Source organism: Triturus cristatus, chromosome 5_1 (assembly GCF_964204655.1).
Source record: "Triturus cristatus chromosome 5_1, aTriCri1.1, whole genome shotgun sequence".
Lineage (NCBI taxonomy): Eukaryota > Metazoa > Chordata > Amphibia > Caudata > Salamandridae > Triturus > Triturus cristatus.
Genome location: NC_140587.1, coordinates 102,940,634 through 102,964,539, shown reverse-complemented (window position 1 = coordinate 102,964,539; position 23,906 = coordinate 102,940,634). Strand labels below are relative to the sequence as shown.

The 23,906-nt window shown below is 45.6% G+C and overlaps 1 protein-coding gene across 6 annotated transcripts in view; it reads right to left on the bottom strand.

Moving 5' to 3' along the window:
* The window catches only part of NUGGC (nuclear GTPase, germinal center associated), a 1,337,967-nt gene that overhangs the window by 435,354 nt on the left and 878,707 nt on the right, over positions 1-23,906 (bottom strand). For all 6 annotated transcript variants that reach the window (XR_014961415.1, XM_085604518.1, XM_085604516.1 and 3 more), the window contains one exon: positions 2,783-2,916. Coding sequence is in view for 5 of the 6 variants with exons in the window: in XM_085604518.1 (XP_085460644.1) it covers positions 2,783-2,916 (134 nt within the window). In the remaining variant the exon portion in view is untranslated. The remainder of the gene's footprint in view (positions 1-2,782; positions 2,917-23,906) is intronic.

Sequence of the window (23,906 nt, the reverse complement as noted above, 5' to 3'; positions counted from 1 at the left end):
CCCCGCGTCAGCCATGCCCCCGCGTCAGCCATGCCCCCGCGTCAGCCATGCCCTGGTGGCAGCCATGTCCTCGTGTCAGCCATACACCCGTGTCAGACATGCCCTGGTGTTGCCCCCGTGTCAGCCATGCCCTGGTGTCAGCCATGCCCTGGGGTCAGCCATGTCCTCGTGGCAGCCATGTCCTCGTGGCAGCCATGCCCTGGTGTTGCCCCCGTGGCAGCCATGCCCTCGTGGCAGCCATGTCCTGGTGTTGCCCCCGTGTCAGCCATGTCCTCTTGGCAGCCATGCCCTGGTGTTGCCCCCGTGTCAGCCATGTCCTCGTGTCAGCCATGTCCTCATGGCAGCCATGCCCTGTTGTTGTTCTTGTGGCAGCCATGCCCCGTGTAAGCCATGCCCCCATGTCAGCCATGTTACCGTGTCAGCCATGCTCTCGTCTCAGCCATGCCCCCGTGTCAGCCATGTTCCCGTGTCAGCCATGTTCCCGTGTCAGCCATGTTCCCGTGTCAGCCATGTCCCGTCGGCAGCCATGTCCCCTCAGCAGCCATGTCCCCTCGGCAGCCATGCCCTTGTGCCAGCCATGTCCCCACGTTGATCTATGTAGATACGTCTTGTTAGCCACTCACTCGCAGCTCCTCTACCTCTCGTGTTTAAGTTCTCCACCCCACCTGAAGGCAGGTGTGCGGGCGGCCTAAACGTGTAATGTTTCCACCTGAAGCAATGCCTCCGCATTACCTGGTGAGACACCTCCTCGAACTGAGCGCCGTTGCAGAGAGAGAGAGGGGCGCGAAATCGGACGGTGACCAGGTGGACTGTTGACGGGGGGCCTCCCACTTTCATCCTTCCAAGGTTGGCACATTGAGTGTTGTTAAACTGTGCACCTCATGCTTATTGTAACAACCGTTCATGCTTTACGTGCGCGAAAAACAAACGGTTATAACAATAAATGATCTGCGCACACGGTACAGAAGACGGAGAAAACAACGAACAACTGTACTCTGGAGGATTTAGAAGTAAAGAGATTTAGTATGAATCAGTACACAGACAAGATGCATTGGTTTTCCTTTCCTGTCGCCTGCCTGTGGGAAGCGCGGGTGGGGCCTCGCTGTAGGATGGGGCAAGCACTGGTGAAAAGGCAACAATGCAAGACACGGACAGGCAAGCAACAATGTGGAGTGGGCTTACAGCAGGTGGCAAATCGGAGTACTAAACTCCCAAAACAAGTATGCACAGTAATTCCCCATTCCGGGAGTAAACTAGTTATTCATGGTATTAACACACACTAATGCTAATTTAATATGTGGAGTTTGCATTGCACCGGTAACATGCAACTTGTAATGAGGGCATAAGCCGAAGTTGCTACATGATCTACCAAAGAAAAACAGGGAGAGTGGGTGGGTGTTTCCTAATACCACAAAAAAAGGTTAATCACTTAAACATGGGAAGTTCAGAGCTTGGCAATAAAGCAGCAGATGGCCGTAATTTCAGTAGCTAGCCGATGTAAATGCCCCTTCTATTGGGAGTTGCAGGGAGCAATCAGCATCTTGTTTAACTCCCTGAGCAAACATAATCCCCAAGCTAAACCCAGGCCATGGGGTGGGGCAAACCGCTGTGATGGGAAGAGGGAGCAAGCACGACTGAGGCTGCTGTCTCACCAGACAGCATTAGAAAATAGTAAGTCCTTTGCGAAGAAAAACACAGAAGGGTGAGATAAACAAGGCGACAATTTTCTTTCATTATGACAGGGAATTAAGGTGAGTCTATTCATTGCAATCATAGGATAGCGTCAATTACTAGATATATTGATTATTTTCAGACGGTTAGGTCATGTCACTGGTCTAAAACCCCAATGCGTTTTAGTTAAAGGCAGCAAACTGATCAAGTGTGTGATTGTAGAGTAATCAGCAAGTATTCAAGCCTTGTCTAATTCACCATAATTCATACTGCATAGCTTTACATTCTCAGTCAAGTCACGGCTATACAAGTCAAGCAGTAACAAAGCTAGCATCTTCACTGCACGAGGCATTCTACTAACAAATACATAATCGGGGCTAACCTAAAGTGGTGTATTGTTGCTTGTCTAAAAGTAAGCGCATGAAAAACAGATTACATCACACTAGTGCTTAAGAATATCACTGGCCCTCATGAGGAAAAGCAAAGTACTAAAAGTGGCGGTAGATGAAATTTGGGCACAAAGCAGTAGTAACAATTTGTCAATATATACCCTTTGGAGACTAAAACAAGCATTAAAATTGCAATAGGTCTCGCCTTTGATTAAGTTAAAGCCATTTGCTTTGCTATACAATACCATTAGCAAAGCAAATGCCTTTAACGTAATCAAAAGCGAGACCTATTGCATTTTCAATGCTTGTTAAAAAATGTCAGTACTGTAGGATATGATCAAAGTGCAAACAGTATCAAGCTTTTAATTTGAGGGTCCTTTGAAAACGTTTTGTACGCTACACAGGTTGGACAACAGTTTCAAAAGAGATTTTTGTTTTATGGCATGTTTCAGACATAAGGGAAAAATATGTTGCTATGAAGGATTTTCTGTTCATGATGACTTGAAAGCTTTAAGGCATGTAAACCAAAGATAGATCCAGTGTCCAGTGCAGGAGAAACAGACTTTTTTGAGGGCTCCAGCTATTTCTTACAGCACACGTTCCCTCAGTGATTGCTGCATGTGATGAAAGGAGGTAGGGATTCTGTGCATCGTGTATTGAATGAAAAGTAGTAAAGTACACCTTTACTTACATTTATACTAATAGGAAAATCTCATAGTTACCTGTGTTTTCTGATTTGTCAAATTGCTGATGATATGACTTGTAATGGAGGCCACACTTCGGATTACTTTTTCAGTAGCAACCATGCCACATCGCAGGGCAGTCTGGATGGCAAACGCCTTTAATGCTGGAATTTCTAAGTATAAAAAAAAGAGAAAATACAATGAGGAAAATGCAACTAACAGTATGCATCTGTTCTTGGCATTTAGAGCTGTATAGTTGTATTTGTATAGATCGCCATCTGGTGTTGGGCTCAGATGTTTGCACTTTGTCTTTGTCTTAGAAGAAGTCTTTGGAGTCACGAGGTAGGTGACTCCTTAGGACGATAGTGCGCATGGGTATCGACTCCATCTCCAGATTGTATTGCCATGGACGGTTATGATGGATTTAGTAAGAAATAGAAAAGGATGTCCATGTGTAATGTATCTAAGTAAGATAGTACTGGAACAGATAGAGGTATCCGGGGAGACGGGTGGGCGTATACTAATCTACAGCTCTACATGCCAAGAACAGATGCATACTGGTAAGTAGCATTTTCCGTTCGAGGCATATGAGCTGTAGATTGTATACTTGTGCATAGACTATACAGCAGTTATCCTGTTAGAGGTGGCTACCTGTATCTGTTGCAGTGGTTTGAAAAAGTGTTCTTAATACAGACTGGCCCACACTAGCTTTTTGTTTTGCTTGCACGTCTACACAATAGTGTTTTGTGAACGTGTGTGGTGTAGACCAAGTTGCTGCTTTGCAGATGTCATCTAGGGGAATGTTCCTTAAGAATGTCATAGATGCCATTAGTTTATGTGTGGAGTGAACTCTAGGGGAATTGTTAACGTGCGTTTGGCTTTAGCATAGCATATTTGGATGCATTTAACAATCCACCTTACAATCCCTGTTTTTGAGCTAGGATTGCCTTTATGAGGTGGGGAGAAAGCCACAAAAAGTTGTTTGGTCTTTCTAAAGGATTTTGTTCTTTCAATGTTGTAAAGTATTGCTCTTTTAACGTCTAGCGTGTGAAGAGCTTGTTCAATTCCTGAGTCTCGTAGAGGGAAAAACACTGGGAGTTCTACAGACTGGTTATGGTGGAAAGTACACACGATTTTAGGTTGAAATTTTGGGTTAGTCCTAAGAACCACTTTGTTATGATGGATTTGCAGAAATGGTTCTTGTATGGTTAATGCCTGGAGTTCTCTGACTCTTCTGAGACAGGTGATCGCAATCAGGAAGGCTTCTTTCCAGGTGAGAAAGTGTAATTCGCATTTATGCAGAGGTTCAAATGGGGGACCCATGAGTCTGGTAAGGACCACATTAAAGTTCCATACTGGAGAGGGTGGAACTCTACGTGGAATTATTGTTTTAAGTCCTTCCATAAATGCTTTGATAGCTGGTACCCTGAACAAAGACAAGTGTTGTCTGTTTTGGAGATAGGCTGCTAGATAGCAGCGAGATGTAGTCTAATGGATGTATACGCTAGGTTACATTGTTGTAAATGCAAAAGGTAACAAATGATGTTTTGAATAGAAGCATCTAGTGGTTTGATTTTGTTATTTGTACAGTAAATTACAAATCTTTTCCACTTTGTGGCATAGCAAGCTCTAGTGGTAGGACCTCTAGCGTCTTTAATGATGTTTATGCAGTCTAATGGGAGATTGAGGTAGCCAAACTCTAAGATTTTAGGTGCCAGATCGCAAGGCTGAGTTGACTGGGATCTGGATGCCTTATCTCTCCATGGTTCTGAGTGAGAAGCTTGGGTGAGAGGCGTAGCTTTTGATGAGGAACTACTGATAGTTCCAAGAGGGTTGTGAACCATGGCTGTCGGGCCCATGTTTGAGCTATCAGGATCATTGTGAGGGAATGCTCTTTGAGCTTCTGAACCACTAGTGGAATGAGCGGGAGAGGCGGAAAAGCGTAAGCAAATTTGCCTAATCAATTCATCCATAGCTCATTGCCTTTGGTCAATGGGTATGGATAACTGGATGCAAAGCTTGGACATTTTGCGTTTTGGCGTGTGGCGATCAGGTCTATTTCTGGTTGGCCTCACATTTGAAAGAATGGAAGCAGAACTTGAGGATGAAGTTCCCATTTGTGGATCTGCTGACTTTGATGACTGAGCAGATCTGCAATCTGATTGTGTACTCCTGGGAGGTGTTCTGCAATATGTTTTGAGGACTGGCCCATTTCCATATGCTTTGAGCTAGGTGCAAAAGCTGTAGAGTGTGTGTCCCACTGAAGTACTGGGTTTTTCAGAACCAACCCAGCGGTGCCAGGGGACACACCCGAAGACTTCGAGTTCTTCCTGTTTCAGACCACAGAAACACAGAGTCTTCTAGATGAAGTCAAAGATCGTATTTATTGGCTGCAGACCAATCACAGGTATCCGAGAAGTACAACACGGTGTATGTTCTCAGGAGACTGCTCCCGAACCAAAACCAGTCTTTTCTTATATACAGAATATTACGCTCTGGGCAACACCGCCCCTATTTACAAGTGCTTGTTCACATATTTTCGCTTCAAAGAAAAAGCACAGTCATGATGATAATCCCACATTTCAGCTCGGACAGCACATAATTATTTACCCAGCGAGGCTCAGAACCCTCATCAGATATCAGCAGACCCCAATAAAACGGGCACCTCCTTCTCGTGAAACAAGCCATAAAGTAGGAAACAGAGTCAGGTGTGAAAGAGATTAGTCAGGGTTCGTGTGGGAAGCATGACTTTATGATGTGTCGGGCCCTGATGCTAATCCCATTTGGCCGTAGTAAAAGGAACAAGCTGGACAGGACGGACTTCGGGCAGCGGAGTCAGTTTTCACAAGTCACAAAGAAGTCACAGGAGGATTGCATGTCCATTAGGCCTACACATGGCTTTAATGCGCAGCCTATGTGAGGGCAACCACAAAATGGTTACCATTCTAAAATGGAACCCGAGGGTTTAATATGTAGTATCGTATACACGGTGAATTCATTGGGGAAACATGACGAAAACACTCATACATACCGCATTAGTCATTTGCGGTTCGCTGATACCAAAATCGGCATGGTAGGACCATGCTACCAACATGGTTCGGAAATTTACAGTACCACAGACCCTCCTTTTGCCCTTACATAGGCAATAACTATACTCATACTAATCTGAGTCCAGGTCTATATTCATAAAGTCATGAAGATGTTGCTGTAGCATCATCCTATTGATTAGCTCGTCCTTTGATACAGGTTTCCTTACACATAATGTAACACAGAGGCTACACATTACAGGAGCACACTGTATACATAGACAGAACAGGAAAAGAATGGCTAAGATCGCCCCAATGACTATTAGAATCTTCCATCCCCAAGCTGATATCAGTCCCCAGAACCACCCCATCATCGACCAGTCTCCTTTATCCACATGAATGGATTCGGAAATCTTATGCAGTTTGGAAATGGCCTGATAGACTGTCGGAGCGTTATCTGGTATGAAAATACAGCAGCTTGATTGGATAACCTTACATACTCCACCACGGTCTGCAAGTATGACATCTAGAACCATACGGTTCTGCAACATCATGAGGCGATCCGCTTGGAGCTCAGCTGTCAAGTTACCAAGGGCACCAGCCGTTACATTAACAGTGGATTCAACTACACGAGTCAGTTGTCTCAGGTTCCTACTATTGACCATTGGTCCCCAAAACGGCAGGAAACCCAGGAAAAAGTCTCCCGCTTCCTGACCGGCAGGATCTTCCTTACTAACAACGCCTCTCACAACTCTGGTCTTGTGATAATCAGAGGCGGCAGTAAATGTCGGTGGTAGCAAATTTGCAACATAACACGTGCCCGAGAAATCAGGGGGCAACCACGTATATGCTCGGTCATTACAAACAAAGTATGTACACTTGGCAGCCAAAAACGCAGGGGAAAACTGTGATGGAAAAATGTACATTTCAGCACAGTCACTCTTCCCTAATTGAGCTCTTGGATTCTGACCATTGCCTTGTAAACAGAACCGACCTATGTGGGGTACGACCCAAATCGGAGATGAACTTTTACGCTGTTTCTCGCCTAGATTAATGCTATACCCCGTCGCGTTCCAACCCACATAAGCTCGCAACTCATCCTTGGGAATAGATGAATATGCATCGATATCTCTACTCTTATCAGCAACTCCTCTCATCAAGGCTTTATTGTTCGTGCTAGGTCTATTGGAACGCGGTGGTCGTGGGGAATAGGTCTCAAGTGCAAAAAGAAACATAGTCCGGAATGCCCATGATGACCCATTATAGCTAAACGGCAGCACTAGATACGGGATACCCCTATCGATGGTATGCGGCATCAAACCACACACCCAGCAATTTGTTGTGTTCATAACTAGTTGGTGCTGGTGCAGGAGTTGAATAAACGAATTGTTTACGAACTCAGAACGTCTGGCTTGTTCGTGTTCAGACAGAGGGTGGAAAGAGTGTGAGGGAACAGTAGGAGGAGGTATGGGCTGTATAGTGGGTGCAAACGGCACCTGAAAAGACAACAATACATAACCTAAAGAAAACCTCATCATGCTAAATAGTACAAACAGACATAATATTACAAAACGTTTGCTATTCATTACTTTACATATTCTGCTCTTAAAATTTATTTCCTCAGCGGGTCTCTTCATCTCGAAAAACTCCATCCTCTAATCGTGCTGTTCGCGGCGGATGAGTGTCTTCTGCTAAGGAGTACACCTGTCAGTCCAGGGAACGCCCTAGACCAACCAGACCGTTGACCTAACGTCTCCGGCTTGTACCCCAAAGTCTTGGCACCGCGACCCTTCAGCTGAACCCGGATGTCGGTTCGAAAAAAAAAAAAATAATAAAAAAATAAGAAAGTTTCTCAGATGGAAGAGAGAGCTGCACTACTCAAAAAAATATCAAAGAAAATGTTTTTTTATTTGTCCATAGTTGTCGGTCTCAAATTGTAACGACTTCTTGTAGGTACTGTTTGGTCTTGAAACAAGAGTTCAGGCTCGGTAGTGTCCAATCGAATTGACGGTGGCACAGCTTCTTGCAAGATGTCATCGCTTTCCTTCTCAGAAAGCGTTCCTTTTACTCGTGCATCGCTAAACGGCAGAAAACGAGGCACAGTCTCAGTCTCTGAGTCAGCGGTCCCTTCCTGGACCCACTGGTCGTAAGGCAAAGGCAAAGGGACCCTCTTGCAGTGAACGCCGTGTATCCAGTTCTTTTTCCCCTTCACTCGAACAGCCGATCTCGTCGAGAGGAGGACGAGATGGGGGCCGGTCCAACGGGGCTCATCATTCTTTGTCCTCTTGAAGTTTTTGACCAGCACCCATGATCCAGGATTGATAGGATGTCCTGGAGCTTCAGAGACCTGAGGCAGAGTATCATGCACCTGTTGGTGTAAAACACGCAATTTAGCCGTCAATTCATACAAATAATCAAGCAGTACTGGATGTTCGATCTCACTGAATTTTGTAGGCCTTGGCACTCCCCATATATTGGCCGGGCGGCCAAACACGATTTTGTAGGGACTAAGTCCCACTCGTGAATGCGCAGTCATTCTTGTTGATAGGAGTGCTAAGGGCAAAGCATCAGGCTATTTAAGACCAGAACTTGCTTGAATCTTAGCCAACTTAAGTTTCAAAGTGCCATTGTAACACTCTACTAGTCCAGCTGATTGGGGGTGATTGGCAGCGTGGAATTTCTGCTTTATACCTCGTCCTTCACATACATTCTTCATCACTCGTCCCACAAATTCACTCCCATTATCACTCCATACCATTCTTGGCATTCCAAACCTGGGGAAAAATTCCTTGACAAGGGCTTTAGCTGTTGATAAGGCAGTATTGTCTTTTAAGGGATATGCCTCTATCCACATTGAAAAAGCGCAAACAACAACAAGTACATATTTCAAATTGTTGCACCTTTCCATGTGGATGAAATCTAGCTGCAAAACCTCAAACGGATACGTTGGAGGCGCAAAATGACCAGCTGGAGTTGGGGTTCCCCTACCAGGATTGTATTTCAAACATACCATGCAATTTTTGACCACATTCTCTGCACACTTGGGAATTCCAGCATTCTGCCATACTGGAGCCAACAACTTACAAATCCCTTTCACACTGATATGCGCCATTCCATGTGCCATCGTAACCACTGGAAGCACATATGCATCAGGTAATAACCATCGCCGGTGTTCTGACAAATCAACCCAACAACCATTTTCATCCAATTTACCCTTACCTTCTTTCCACATACTCAATTCTTTCTCTGTGGCTTCAGCTTGAAGGGACTTCACAATCTGTATCGTGTCTTCACACATTCCAACATCACCAACCCATCTTGCAGGGCCTGCAACATACATTCGAGTTGTAACATCTTTTGCTGTTTCTTTCGCAACTTCGTCAGCAAATGCATTACCACGACCAACATCATCGGTAACTTTCTTGTGGGCACTGCATTTCACAATCGCAACTTGTAATGGCAAGGTCAATGACTCAAGGAGATCATTCACCAACTGACCATTCTGAATCTTAGTTCCATGCGAAGTCAGGAACCCACGTTCTTTCCACAAGCGCCCAAAACTATGGGCCACGCCAAAGGCATACTGACTGTCAGTATATATGTTCACTTTCATTCCTTTCGACAACACGCATGCTCTTGTAAGGGCAATTAATTCTGCTGCCTGAGCCGAATTATGAGGTATACGTGCAGTTTCAACAATCGTGTGCAAAGTCGTGATAGCATATGCAGCAGTCGTATCACCATTCGGAAGTTTGAAGCACGAACCATCCACCCATAAGGTACCATCACACTCAACCAGGGGAGTATCTTTAAGGTCCACTCTCCCTTTTGTTTCTTCTTCTGTTCTGAACAGACAATCATGTTGTTCAATCTCATCTGTGTCTGCTGAAATCGGCAGTAAAGTAGCTGGATTCAACGTGTTGCACCTCTTAATGTGCACATGACTCGCTAACAGTGTTAACTCATAACCTGACAATCGAGCATTAGTTAAGTGCTGTGTCTTGGTCCTGTTTAATAACGTGTCCACTGCGTGTGGAACCATCACAATCAACGTGTTGTTCATTACTAACCCAGCAGACTGTCGAATAGACACAGCTGCTGCCGCTGTGGCTCTCAAGCAACTCGGCAATGCCTTAGCTACCGGATCCAAAATCGACGAAAAATATGCGCATGGACGCTGTTGGTCTCCAAAAGACTGTCAGCATTGACAATGCACAACCTTCTTTCTCGTGAACATACAACGTAAAGGGCTTACTGTAGTCGGGGGTACCCAACACAGGAGCTGAACATAATGCATTACGCAATTCCGAAAAACTTTTCTGACACTCTTCAGACCACGGGACGGGATTCGGGGTATCTTTACATGTTAATGCTATCAAAGGTTTTGCCAGCAAAGAAAAACTCGGGATCCACTGCCTACAGTATGAAGTAATACCCAAGAAAGCACGCACTTCTCTCTGTGTTCTTGGCACGCTCAATTGTGCAATGGCCTGAATTCTTTCTGGGGTCAATTTCCTTCCCTCTTTCGACAAGAGATGGCCTAAGTAGGTCACCTCTTGTCGACAATATTGCAGTTTTGAGAGAGACACTTTGTGATGAAAGGTAGACAAATGACGCAACAATGACAATATAGCTTCTTTACAAATCTCCTCAGTATCCGCGGCGATTAGTAAATCGTCAACATACTGAATAAGGGTAGCACCACTAGGTAGAACAATTGTATCAAGCTGCGCTTTTAACGCCTGACTGTATATTGATGGACTTTCACAGTAGCCCTGTGGAGCGCGTTTAAAACTGAAGCTTCGACCTCCTAGACTAAAACCAAAAATATCCCTGCTCTCCTCTGCAATCGGGATGCTAAAGAAAGCATTCTTTAAATCGATCACTGAGAACCAAGCAGCGGAAGCTGGAATCATAGTTAACAAGGCAGTTATATCAGGGACAACTGGAAACTGGGGCACAACTATCTTATTGACCTCTCTAAGATCGATCACAAATCTGTAAACAGGTGGCTGAGAAGGGTCAGTACGTTTTAAAACAGGCAGAACCGGACTATTGCAAACGTTCCCTCCTGTCTCTTCAATTACATCCTTTTCAATCAAGTCATAGATGATCGCTAACAACGCTTTCTCACCTTCATTAGAGATCTTGTACTGGGGAATGCGTGGCAATTTAACATTGGCTTTCAAAGTGACCACATATGGCGGGACTTCTAAGAGACCCACATCATTAAGACCAGAAGCCCAAAGGACATCCGGAAGAGATGACAATTCAGCTGGCAGTTTATTCTTCGACAAATACATTGAAGAAATCACTTCCCTACCCAGTGTAAGTTGTACTCCCGAGGGGGAACAATATAATGTTGCATGTAATCTCTTGAACAAATCCAATCCTAACAGGTTTTCACCACATCCTGTCGTTAGGATAAGGGGTGCTTTCAGCTCACAAGGTCCAACAGAAAGGGGCATAGGACTAGAGATCGGGTTCCTAATCGGGGCGCCAGAAAAACATACTGAAACATTCATTTCGCCAGACAAAGGCGCGCCAGAGAGTTTTGAGTGCATAATAGAACTCTTTGCAGCACCAGTATCCAATAGAAAAGACTCTGACACCTTGACATACGGTCCACTCTGGTCCACTGGCACTGAAACAACTCCCTCTCTTTGTCTATGGCTGTCCTAGTAATCATTACCTTCCGCATTTTCATCTTCTGCATAATAGTCGTTATTATAGTACTGAGTCGTCCTACCAGTTGTATTGGCTTGCTGATCAAAACTATTCATCGTATTTTGAGGCGGAAGAGGACGCGCGTTCTGGGGAACATTTCCACGCCCTCTACCTCTAGGAGCTTGCTGACCACCTCTACCTCTCGTGCCATAAGCATTATTCGTACGCTGCAACAATATAGGACAACTATACTTAAAATGACCTTCTTCTTTACAATACGAACATTGATTGGGACCTACAGGAACACGCGGTTGGGAATATTCGAACCTTTGCATGTTTCTTTGAAACTGCTGAGGTTGCTGATAGTTACCGCGTGGTGGGTAGGCCTGTTGTAACAGAACCTTCGTTTTCAATTCTTTTGTTTTCTTGTCTGCTTTATCTTTCTCATCTTTATCCCTATTTTCGTAATACTGTGCAGTAGCCAGTATTTGTGCTGAAGAGGAAACAGCCCAAGAACTCTCAGAATCTTTCAATTTCTTGCACAACTCGGGAAGTAAATTATGCACAAATTTATCAACAAATAATCGTTGACCGCCTTCCGTACTCATATCTTGTCCACTATGGTCGATAAAAGTTTCTTCGAACCTGGTGAAGAAATCGGACACTGACTCATCTTTCTTCCGCTTGCATGCTGATAATTTATCCCAATTCACCCGCATCGCGGGCATTAACGTTTTCATGTAATTAATTATTCTACCAGGGAGTTCTGCTACCGCGGGCTCAGGCTTGGCACCACCAACTTGTCTGGTGTCTGCAGCAATGATATTAGCCCATGTGTCACCTAGTTCTGCAGCATGATCTGCATTACGAATCAATCCCTACAAAGGCTGCGGAACAACATTCCCGAACAACATATCAATGTCAGCTAAATTCATGACACACGATTCTGCGGTCTGTGATAACTCCTTATAATATCCTGCAGGGTTTTTACAGGGGTCAGGCAATGTCTGCTTAAGCGCTATTACTTCAGCTCACTTCCATGGCACGTGTACCCAAACACGCTGAAAATGTGGCTGAACAGGTGGGTTAGCATTCAAATCACCAGGTCTCCAAACTGGAGGAACCTCACGCATCGGATATTGGCGCGCTTTTACCTTTTTCCCTACAGGGAACTCCTGTTCAAACAACGACTGATGACAATCCTCATTCCTGAAGGACAACAATGTCGTAACTGCTCTATCAACATCGGGGCCCACAATCGTGCCTTTCTCAAAATCGAACCGTACATGACAACTCCTGCGGGCTTGAATCTAGACCATGATCTTCCAATTCCTCACAGAGGAATTCACACATTTTCTCGAAAACGTATCTCTGTTTTGGTGCTTCCCATTGATGAAAAACATTTACAACAGATTCCACATCATATCTTGAAGGATAAACAATCCATTTATATGCCATGTGGTCTAATACTTCTTTCTCTTCAGACCCTGGCAGCTGACTACGCAACTGCGTACGTTGTGAACCAGGGGTCGTACTAGATGACCCGAAGAGAGGCGATATAAAACTAGTGACCGCACTAGCTATTCGTTGTCGTGTAGCAGGTGAAGTTGAGGCAAGAACAGGGGGAAAGACAGAGGGGAGAAAAACGGGTGCAGAGACAGGTACAGAGATCGTATCAGGAAGAGCGTCGAGAGAGGCAGCTGATGTACTAGGTAAACAGAGACAGGTAGCGGAATCGGCAGCCCGTGAGAGGGCTGCGCTGTAGGGGTAGGAGCCGGCTGAGGAGGAGCTGGCGGCTGCGGGAAGGCTTGCGGCAAACTAACTAGAGGCTGTACATTTAAGGGTTGCGGAGGTGCTGTAGCACTCTGCGCATACGGGGATGGCGAACTCAGCAAATGTGACATTAGGGGATCTTTCTCCTTTTCTTTTGACGCATCTTGCTGAAGGGGCGGCAAAACTGGGTAGCATTTATCAATCACTAGTTTACGTTACCTTCGCAACTGCTCATTCATTTGTTCTTCTTCATTATCTTTAAACTGCAAAGCTGCTTGCATTATCGACATACCTCTCTCTCTTTTATTTTTCTTTGCCAATTTGATTTCTTTCTGTTTGGCTTCCTTTCGCCATAGGCGGAAAGAATCAAACATCGCCGGCCATGCTTTCTTTTTAAATAATTTAACCTCTAGATTATCCAGGATCTCTGTGTCGAAACTACCATATTGGGGCCATTTTAAATCATCATCTTTCCTGGTGTATCGGATCCATACTTCATTGTACGTAATGGGGCCCACGCCATGTTTTACATAAAGCTCATAAGTTGGAGTTCCAATTGGAGGAACCGGACACGAATCCTCTAATCGGGAGTCCTTATTACAACCCAGAAAAAACAAATTTCCAAATATGCTAGAACCAGGCATCTTCGCTCACTAGTCTAGTTTCAAACTTCAAAGGATTATCGAATACGATAGTCTCGTGAATACACGAGTCCTTCGGCTTTGGCACTTGCAAGTTCCAAATCAAAGCGATCCCAAAGGGATACCAAACTAAAAACCAAACTAAGGACTGGGAGACGCTCCACTTATACTTAACTGAGGTATCGATGACGTCACTAGAAGACTCGTTAAATCGTTTCGCTCTACCAAATCATCAAGGGTCCAAAACAGGGCGATAGTCAAGGCAGCGATCCTTCGTAGCCGTCGGGACGCGGAGAACCTCGCAGCAAAGACTTTCGGACCACGTCGACATGCAGGAGTCGATGAAGTGGCGGCCTTCCTCCAGAATTTTCACACGAAGCTCCCCACGAACCTCTGGCTTGGACCGGTACCGCTGAAATCGCCCTACGTTGGGTGCCAACTGAAGTACTGGGTTTTTCAGAACCAACCCAGCGGTGCCAGGGGACACACCCGAAGACTTCGAGTTCTTCCTGTTTCAGACCACAGAAACACAGAGTCTTCTAGATGAAGTCAAAGATCGTATTTATTGGCTGCAGACCAATCACAGGTATCCGAGAAGTACAACACTGTGTATGTTCTCAGGAGACTGCTCCCGAACCAAAACCAGTCTTTTCTTATATACAGAATATTACGCTCTGAGCAACACCGCCCCTATTTTACAAGTGGTTGTTCACATATTTTCGCTTCAAAGAAAAAGCACAGTCATGATGATAATCCCACATTTCAGCTCGGACAGCACATAATTATTTACCCAGCGAGGCTCAGAACCCTCATCAGATATCAGCAGACCCCAATAAAACGGGCACCTCCTTCTCGTGAAACAAGCCATAAAGTAGGAAACAGAGTCAGGTGTGAAAGAGATTAGTCAGGGTTCGTGTGGGAAGCATGACTTTATGATGTGTCGGGCCCTGATGCTAATCCCATTTGGCCGTAGTAAAAGGAACCGGCCGGACAGGACTGACCTCGGGCAGCGGAGTCAGTTTTCACAGGTCACAAAGAAGTCACAGGAGGATTGTGTGTCCATTAGGCCTACACATGGCTTTAATGCGCAGCCTATGCGAGGGCAACCACAAAATGGTTACCATTCTAAAATGGAACCCGAGGGTTTAATATGTAGTATCGTATACACGGTGAATTCATCGGGGAAACATGACGGAAACACTCATACATACCGCATTAGTCATTTGCGGTTGGCTGATACCAAAATCGGCATGGTAGGACCATGCTACCAACATGGTTCCGAAATTTACAGTACCACACCCCCTGTTTTTGTATGTAATACATTGCTGTCATTTTGTCAGTACAGACCAGGACGGCTTTGCCTACGAGGTGGAGTTGAAAAGATTTTAACGGTAGGAAGACCGCCAACAATTCCAGGTAAATTATGTGGAATTGTTTTTGCTGAGGGGTCCACATGCCCTGAATGGTATTGGTTTGAAGATGAGCTCCCCAGCCGGTGAGTGATGCGTCTGCTGTTAGCACTATCTGTGGAACCGGGTCGAGGAACGGATGCCCTTTGGAAAGGTTTTGTGTGTTCCACGACTGCAGAGAGCGATGGTTGCGGTCGTCTACCAACACCAGATCTGATAGCTGACCTTGAGCCTGGTTCCACTGACGTGCCAAACACTCCTGTAAGGGACGCATTTGGAGTCTTGCATAAGGGACGATGAGAATGCAAGAGGCCATCATCCCGATTAGCTGCATGAACACTCGAGCTGGTAGTGAGTGTTGAGGCAGAAATGTTGCTATTAGAGCTTGTATGGTGCTTATCCTGACTGGGTTGGGGTATGCTGGAGCTTTTGAAGTGTCTGTCGTAGCCCCTATTGTTGTTTGCTGGACGGTTGGAGGTGGGATTTGGTGAGGTTTACCGTGAATCCCAAGTCCTGAAGCAGTTGGATTGTATTGTGTGTGTGTTGCACACAGCTGCTGTGTGAGATGGCTTTTATGAGCCAATCGTCCAGATAAGGGAAGACATGAATGTATTGTCTTCGTAAGTGGGCCACAACTACTGCGAGACACTTGGTGAAGACTCTGGGTGCTGTAGTCACCCCGAATGGGAGGACTTTGAATTGGTAGTGTTGGCCATCTACCACGAACCTGAGATATTTCCTGTGAGCGGGGTGAATGGAAATATGAAAGTAGGCGTGGAGTGGAGAGAAAGTCGCCCTGTTAAAGCAGTGGGAGCACCTGTTGGAGAGAGACCATGTGGAAGTGATCCGACTGAATGTAGAGGTTTAGCGGTCTGAGTTCCAATATGGGCCTGAGAGCCGTCCTTTTACTAGTTCTATTGCATGTTCTTGTAATAGAGAGAGAACCTCTTGTTTGAGAAGTGTCAGATGTTCCGAGGACATTGGACATTGTCTGGGAGGAATATTTGGGGGAGTAGAGCTGAGTTCCAGGCAATAACCATACTGGATAATTTGTCTTACCCACTTGTCTGTTGTGATTGAATTCCAGACAGGTAAGAACTATGAGAGACGTCCCCCAACAGGAGTGGCATGATCGGGGGGAAATGCAGGGAAGTCACTGTTTGGTAGTTGCGGTTATTGTTGCCACGACCTCTTCTATTACGATTGTTGCCTCTGTAGCCTCCGCAAAAGTATCCTTTGGAGGACGTTTGAGTGGGGCTCTTATAGGAAGAAGAAGGATGTTCTGAGCCAATAGTTTTGGAGCCACCCTGTAGAAGGAGCAGCGAAAAGAACCTCTAGGGGAAGGAAATTGTAAGGCCCTCATGGACTTAGCAGTGTCCATATCTTTTTTCATCTTTTCTAAAGATGTGTTAACCGAGGGCCCGAAAAGATGCTCTTGATCAAAGGGCTGATTAAGAATTGCAGATTGCACCTCCTGTTTGAATCCGGAGACTGGGTGCCAAGCGTGCCTGTGCAACAAAACGCTAGTGTTCATGGCACGAGATGCGGTATCAGCCGTGTCGAGCGCACATTTAATCGAGGTATTTGTGATCAATTTCCCCTCTTGTATAAGGTCGTTGGCTTTTTGTTTGTACTGGTCAGGAAGGTGTTGCATGAGCTTTTCAATCTCATCATAGTGAGCCTTGTCGTACTTGGCCAATAAAGCTTGGGCATTGGCAATCCGCCAATGATTTGCAGCCTGTGACGCACTACTTTTACCAGATGCGTCTATTAGTTTGGACTCCTTATCAGGAGGGGGGGGGTGTTGCCTGTACTCTGTGAGTTTGCCCTCTTGCGTGCATTAGACACCACAAGAGAATCCAAACGGACCTGACCTTTAATGTAAACTGGGTCATTGGGAGCTGCCTTATACTTTTTGTCTACCCTGGTGTTGAGAATCCTGGCTCTGACAGGGTCCTTAAAAACTTCTGCGGCATGTTTGAGCATGCCTTTTCACACTGGCTGGCTGTGCATGGACTTTTGCGAGGGTGCAAAGGTTTGAAATAAAAAATCTTCCTCTAAGGAATCAGAATGTAACTGTACCCTGTGGTATTGGGCAGCCCTACTGATTAGTTGCGCAAACCCAATATTGTCATCTAGTGGTGATGGCCTAGATCAGGGGTCTTCAAACTGTGGGGCGCGACCCCCAGTGGGGCCGTGGAGTGATGCAAAGGGGGTCGCGCCTTCCCAGTCACACTTCTGCCCAGGCCCAAGGGCTTCAGCCCCCCTCCCCCACCGTCCTGTGTCTCAGCCCTGGCTGCTGCAGTGAAACTTGAGCTGCTGGGGGCTCAGCTGGGCAGTGTCTGGAGTCTTATCTCCGGCACCCCCGTGTTTTTCACAGGTCTTTAAAGACCATTTGCATTTTTACATGCATTTGCAAACTGGTCACAGAGGCTTAGGTTTTTTTGCTGGTTCCAGTACCCCCTGGGTCCCCACTCAGCCTATTCCTTACATTTGTATTTTACATTTACTGCTGTAGAATGAGAATGCATTTCATGGAAAGGAATACAAAGTAGGCTTGCCAAAAGAAAAATGCCTACCGTGTTTTGTTTAAAGAGCCTGCAAAGATCTCCTCTTGGCACTAAATAGACTTAGAAATAAAAAAGTATGTATGCATTTGTTATGTGACTTTTCTGTCTATGTTCTCTTTAATTATCAGTCATGGATCATTGAGGCAGCCCTAGAACACAATTCAAAGTGCTTTCTATTTATATTTGCTGTTGGAAGTATGCACAGATAAGCGCTGAAAATACCGCTTTAGGTGACTGCTTTTTTTTATACCGACTGGGCCATCAAAATAATCTACTGGCAACCCTAACCATAGGACTGGAAGTTTGTTGCAGGATCAGCACATTATTTCCTTCACCCTCGATCTTTGATTAATGCCGCAATAGTTTCACCTTGCTGCTCTGGCTGGACATTGGGATTTGCTCTGAAGATGTCCAGAATCGAGCTGCTTCCGCAAGACATTTTGTGACGTCGAGTCAGATGGCCAAGGATGGTTTTCTGCGACCTGAATTATGGTTCTTGTCTTCGTGCTCCGGAGAGAGGCAGAGATGACAAAACTCGAGCAAGTCCGTGTGTGGGAACTTAGCATCACATTAGGGGCATTTTTTTTAAAGGAGTCCTTTCCATTGATTGCAGGCGTGGTCAGCGCGGATAGACCCAACGGCCCGCATCGAAGATCAAGACCGAGGAGTTTGTTTTTAAAGATGCGCGTCGAAAGGGAAACGCGATCGAGACAATACCGTTGAGTGGAGAGGGATTGCGCGTCGAAGGAGGGTTCAAAACCGACACCGACAGGAGAGCAGCAAAACACATCCGAACCCGATGGTGGAAAAAAACAATCTTGAGACGGAGTCGATGCCCATGCGCACTATCGTCCTAAGGAGGAGTCACCTACCTCGTGACTACAAAGATTTCTTCCAAGACAAAAACAAAGTGCAAACATCCGAGCCCAACACCAGATGGCGATCTATGCACAAGTATATGATCTACAGCTCATATGCCTCGAACATATTAATACAAGCAAGCAGCATTTACTGCTGTGATCATACATTCAGTATCCACCCATTTCATACATAGTAATTCCAGCCATTTGATATGGACACATTGTAGATGATACGCTAAGAATGTTGGATCAAAATGAATCTTGTCTATTGATCCTTCCAGACCTTTCGTCAGAATTTGACACTGTCAAACACCATAACCTAATTGACCTCCTGGAACACAGGATGGGGTTGTCTGGGGGTAAACTGGCTCTCCTCATTCCTTCATAACAGATCTCAAAGCTTCAGGGTGCACCAGTCCCTTTCTCATCCTCCTCCATTCACTCTGGGGGTTCCACAGGGTTCAGCGCTCTCACCCACGCTCTACAACCTCTTCATGGAGCCTCTGACTGAAATTCTGATATCATCCAGCATTTGTTATCACATGTACGCTGATGATACCCAACTCTACATGAAGATCGCCTCCCCTGAGGACATCGGGTCCCTCAACTCAGTCCTACTGAAAACACAAAGCTGGCTAACACGTAACCACTTGAAGCGAAATGCTCTCAAAATGGAATTCCTCCTAATCGCACCACACAAGCAATCTCCCGTAATAGAACAATGAATGAATCAGCTTACCGCTCTTAACTGTACGCTGAAGAACCAAGACCTTAGGGGTCTGGCGGCGCCGGGTACGCCTTAATCTCCTGAGTTCACCTGCTTTGTCGAACAGAGACACGGGACACTCCGTTAGGCGTAGAAGGTTCGATTTATTAGCTGCAGCTAAGTACAGTTGTCCCAGAAGTACACTCGGTATGTTCTTAGGAGACTGCTACTTTACTTCGTGGCGCACAATCTTTTATAACATACATATTCCCAAAGAGCACTCCCAATGCATACAGGGTCAACCAATGAGAAGAATGTGAAAACAAGATATTAAGTAACTCAAATAAGCCTCTCTCCCAACTGTGTTTGTCACCCTTCCCCACAAGTTAATCAGTGGTAGTGTTTATAAGTCGACTTGCAGGTGGCAGGACACATTTGTATGGCCCAGAGGACAGTTGTGAAATGAGAGAATACGAGTAAAGAATAGCGAAGGCCAGAGGATAAGATAAAGTCAGGAAAGAATGGTGTGAACCAACAGATAGTTGAAACAGGGATCAGTCAGACCAGACGAGGATTAGTGGAGTCGGCCGGACCCGGACACCAGCTATAAACAGAGGCAGGAGGTTATTTGACACGTTGCTGTAGGATGAGGGAAAACAACACTTCGTTCACTGTGCCGCCTGAGTGAGGGCAACACAAAATGGTGGCTAAATACGAACGAGATCAGAATCTGAATTACCTCAACGCCGCACCTCGTTGATTCCGTAACCTCTTTGGGAATAATGCTAGACAAAAGTCTGAACATGCGGAAGCAAATCAGTTCCCTCAAAGGAGCGAACTTCCAACTGAGCATTTTATGGAAAATTAAACCTTTTCTTTCTTCTCATGACCTAAAGGTGGTGGTGCAAGCCTTAGTGATCTCAAAACTGGACTATGGCAGCGCAACCCTTTGCGGCCTTCCTAGAGCGAAGACTGCTCCTCTTAGGGTTGCCCTCAACTCTGCTGCTACCAGGCACGAAATAATACAACCATTTATCACCAGACCTGTTATCCCTGAACTGGCTTCCATATGAAGCTCGGATACAGCTAAAAATTGCATGCATAGCACAGAAAGCCATTTATTTCAATACCCCGCTGTACCTCGCTCAAAAACTGGAGCTCTCAAGTGGTTCGAGTGCCTCCAGAAGCACCAGCACCCTATTGCTCAAACCACAAAAATTAAAGAAAAGAAAAACCTACAATCGAGTCTGACCAGGTATTGCACCGAGTATTTGAAACTCCCTACCCACCAAAGTCAGGGTGAATCCTTCCACTATCCTCTTCAAAAAGTCAATGTGTTCTTGATGAAGACATTATTGCCTCAGATAGGCTGTTCCGTTGGATATTGAGGTCACAGTCGCAGTGGCTGCCAGGGCTTCCAAGAATGCCTGGCAGTACATGACTGTGAATTTTCGCTCCGTTTGTTCTCTTTTGACTGCTTGTATCCCTCTTGATGTATTAACTGTAAAGCACTCCGATACCCTCGCTGGTCATGTTCGCGCTATAGAAAACTGTCTAAATAAAATAAAATAAATGGAAGGCTAAGTCTGCTCTTAAGATTACCTATTGAATGGACCACTTACCAAGATACTCACAAGGTATCCAGATCACTAATTAGTATCCAGACAAGAGCCAGGTGTTATTCCTGGCCACCAAACAATATGACAAATGGGTAATATTTTTAAGAGTCAGTGGAGGAGTCTACAACACGAGCTGTAAAGTCATTCCACGTTCTCCTTGTCAAAGGTTTTTGAAAATAACCCACTACAAATTTCAATATCTTTACAGTTTTGTTGAATTATTCTATCAATCTGCTGATCTGTGGTTGGTATGATGTGGAGCAATGGTAAGTTGAATACTGGAACACAGCTGAAGAAATATGGAATAACAAAATCAGACGAACTGAGCAAAGCTCAGGGAGACTCCCTCTCACACGACGTCCTGTGAAAATCTGAGGGAAGGTGCCTCTGGTGGGAATGTTTCAAGGGTGCTGCCATCTGGCTGGCTGTAGTTTGGGTCTTTTTAAATGAAGTGGATACAATATTAAATTCAATGTCTTTTGCCACTGTAAGCTATGTTAATTACTGCTACTGCTTTAGAATATACTGTTGGACTTCCAACTCGTCAATGGGGATGATTCCAGCATCTGAGTCTATGAAAGATACTCAAATACTGGAGAATATGGAAATATGCATCATGCAGGTCACCAAGGTCACAGGAAGACAGAACGTGGGACAAGGTAAGCATGTTGAATTTGTCCTTCTACAGGAAGGCTTTGAGCTGGCAAAGATCCAAAATGGGATGGAGGCCTCTGCCCTTTTTCGGCACCAGAAACTAATGGGAATCACAACCATGTCCTACTTCAGACACCGGTATCGTCTTTATGGCTCCTTTGGCCAAGAGATTCTACACTTCCTGCCAGATAATCCTACGTTAGCGGTTCTTCAGCTGATGTCAGGGGCATCCAGGCATAACCTCACTGAATGTGTCCAAAGTGATGGCCTGCCACCCTAGCAGAATATACCGGATCCTGCCGCCATCATTCTGTCTGTGTGTCACAAGCAAAAGAATCGTGGGGGCTGCAGCAGCCAGAAGACAAGACAGCATGCTGCTCTTGTTGTCCACATGATCTATGGGAACCAAGGACACTAAAAGTGCTGGGTTGGCTGCTGGGCAGTAGCACCTGCTGGTGATGCTGAAACCCCCTGCCAACGCCATGGAGGGGGCGATACTGGGAAGACTGCGGACATGGAGCTGCAGACAACCCAAATGAAGCTCTCCAGCGCAGAATTCAACTTGTCCCCAAAAAGTTGGGAACCATCAAAAGCCATTTTGATGAGGCTTCATTGGACGCAACCAGAAAAACCAGTGGACTGCATTTTGTGAGTCTCTGGATGGTGGCGTTGGTTCCAATAGCCTTACCCAATAAGTCAGTGATGTCAAGGCTGCAACAAATTGTGCATTTAGCTGTGTCACAGCCATTCTGCATGGCATGAGAGAGAACAGCTTCCTCAGGTACAAGTGGTAAAACCTGGGCCATCAACTTCCCTAAGGCATGGGAGTAACGACCCAGGAGATATGTAGCGCTCACAGAATGTATGACCAGACTGGTGAATGAGAAAACCCTACGCTCAAAAGGATTGATTCTTTATGATTCCCTATCGAGAGCAGTAGAAGGGAATGCATTTGGGTTGACTTTACTGATCGAAGCCTGCACCACCGGACCGTCAGGGGAAAGGGTGCTGGGTAAGAAAGTCATGTTCCCCAGGTGCAGGATGGTGACTGGTGGCAATCTGGTAGTTGACCAGGACCCGTGCAGGGTTTGGCCCAGTTCCCCAAAAGAGTATCAGTCAAAGCCTCGTTAAAATTAAGGAGAGGTTCCAAAGAGCTTTGGCCAGGCTTTAGGTGCTCAGTCAGCACATTGTCTTGACTTCTTCCGAGGGATCTCGAGGTCAGTGATATCTGCATCTCTGCATAGCTCCATGGCAAAGGACGCACTGTCTCCAGTAGCAGGCCCTGAAGTGGAGAACAAGGCAGTTTTTCTGAGAAGCATCCAGACCACTGGCCTGTAAAAGTTTATCAGGCAAGTTTTCCTGGTATGGCTGAGCAATGCCATCTGTACCCTGCATCACAGGTGCCATTGTCAGAGTCAGTAGCGAATATGTCATGAATAAACTGCTTCCTGTAGGGAAATAATGTCTGTGTCAGATGGATTGTCAGAAGACAAACTGGAGTCGAGCGGGGCCTCAGATGAGGTTGTGCAGTGCTGGCTAAGAGCCAGACAGCACTATGGGTTAGCTGCTGTTGTCCAGCACCGCTGTAGTCAGCATTCGTGATGGTGGATCGCACTCCAGCATAGGGCATGGGACCATAAACTGGTTCAGTACTGGAGTAGGTACAAATCAGAGGCAGAATCAGATGGCCCAAATGGCACCAAGGTGGGGGTCCAGTTGGGAGGCCTTTCGGCTTCATGGGGAGTCAGCTGTGGAAACGGGCATTATTGCCTTGTGGAACTCCTTAAAATGTAACAGTCAACACAGGCCCTGGAAACTTGAGCAGGTAAGGGGCAGGGTTAGGAACAGGCTTCATGGAACAGATGCGAGAGGGGGTCCTGGAGGCACAATGAAATCACCACACCCTCTTGGGGGGAAATTAAAGGGGGGGGGGGGGGGTCAAGTCCCACTTGGACATTTTTTTCTATTTGTTGGACCATGACCTAGATGAGGACTTGTTGTGGGAGAAACCATCTTCCCTGTGACTTCGACCAAAGCAGTTTTTTTTTTAACCCATTGCTTAAACAAACATTAGCCATGCCCTTCTGTTGAAGTCTATTTTCTGCCAACTTGTGAGCAGCTACTTCTAAGAAGAAGAAAATTATTTTTTAATTAATTAAAATCGTTACAATATGCTTCATTTTCATGTATATTTTAAAAAAAAAAAAGACGGTAAAAGGAATATACTACTTACCAGTA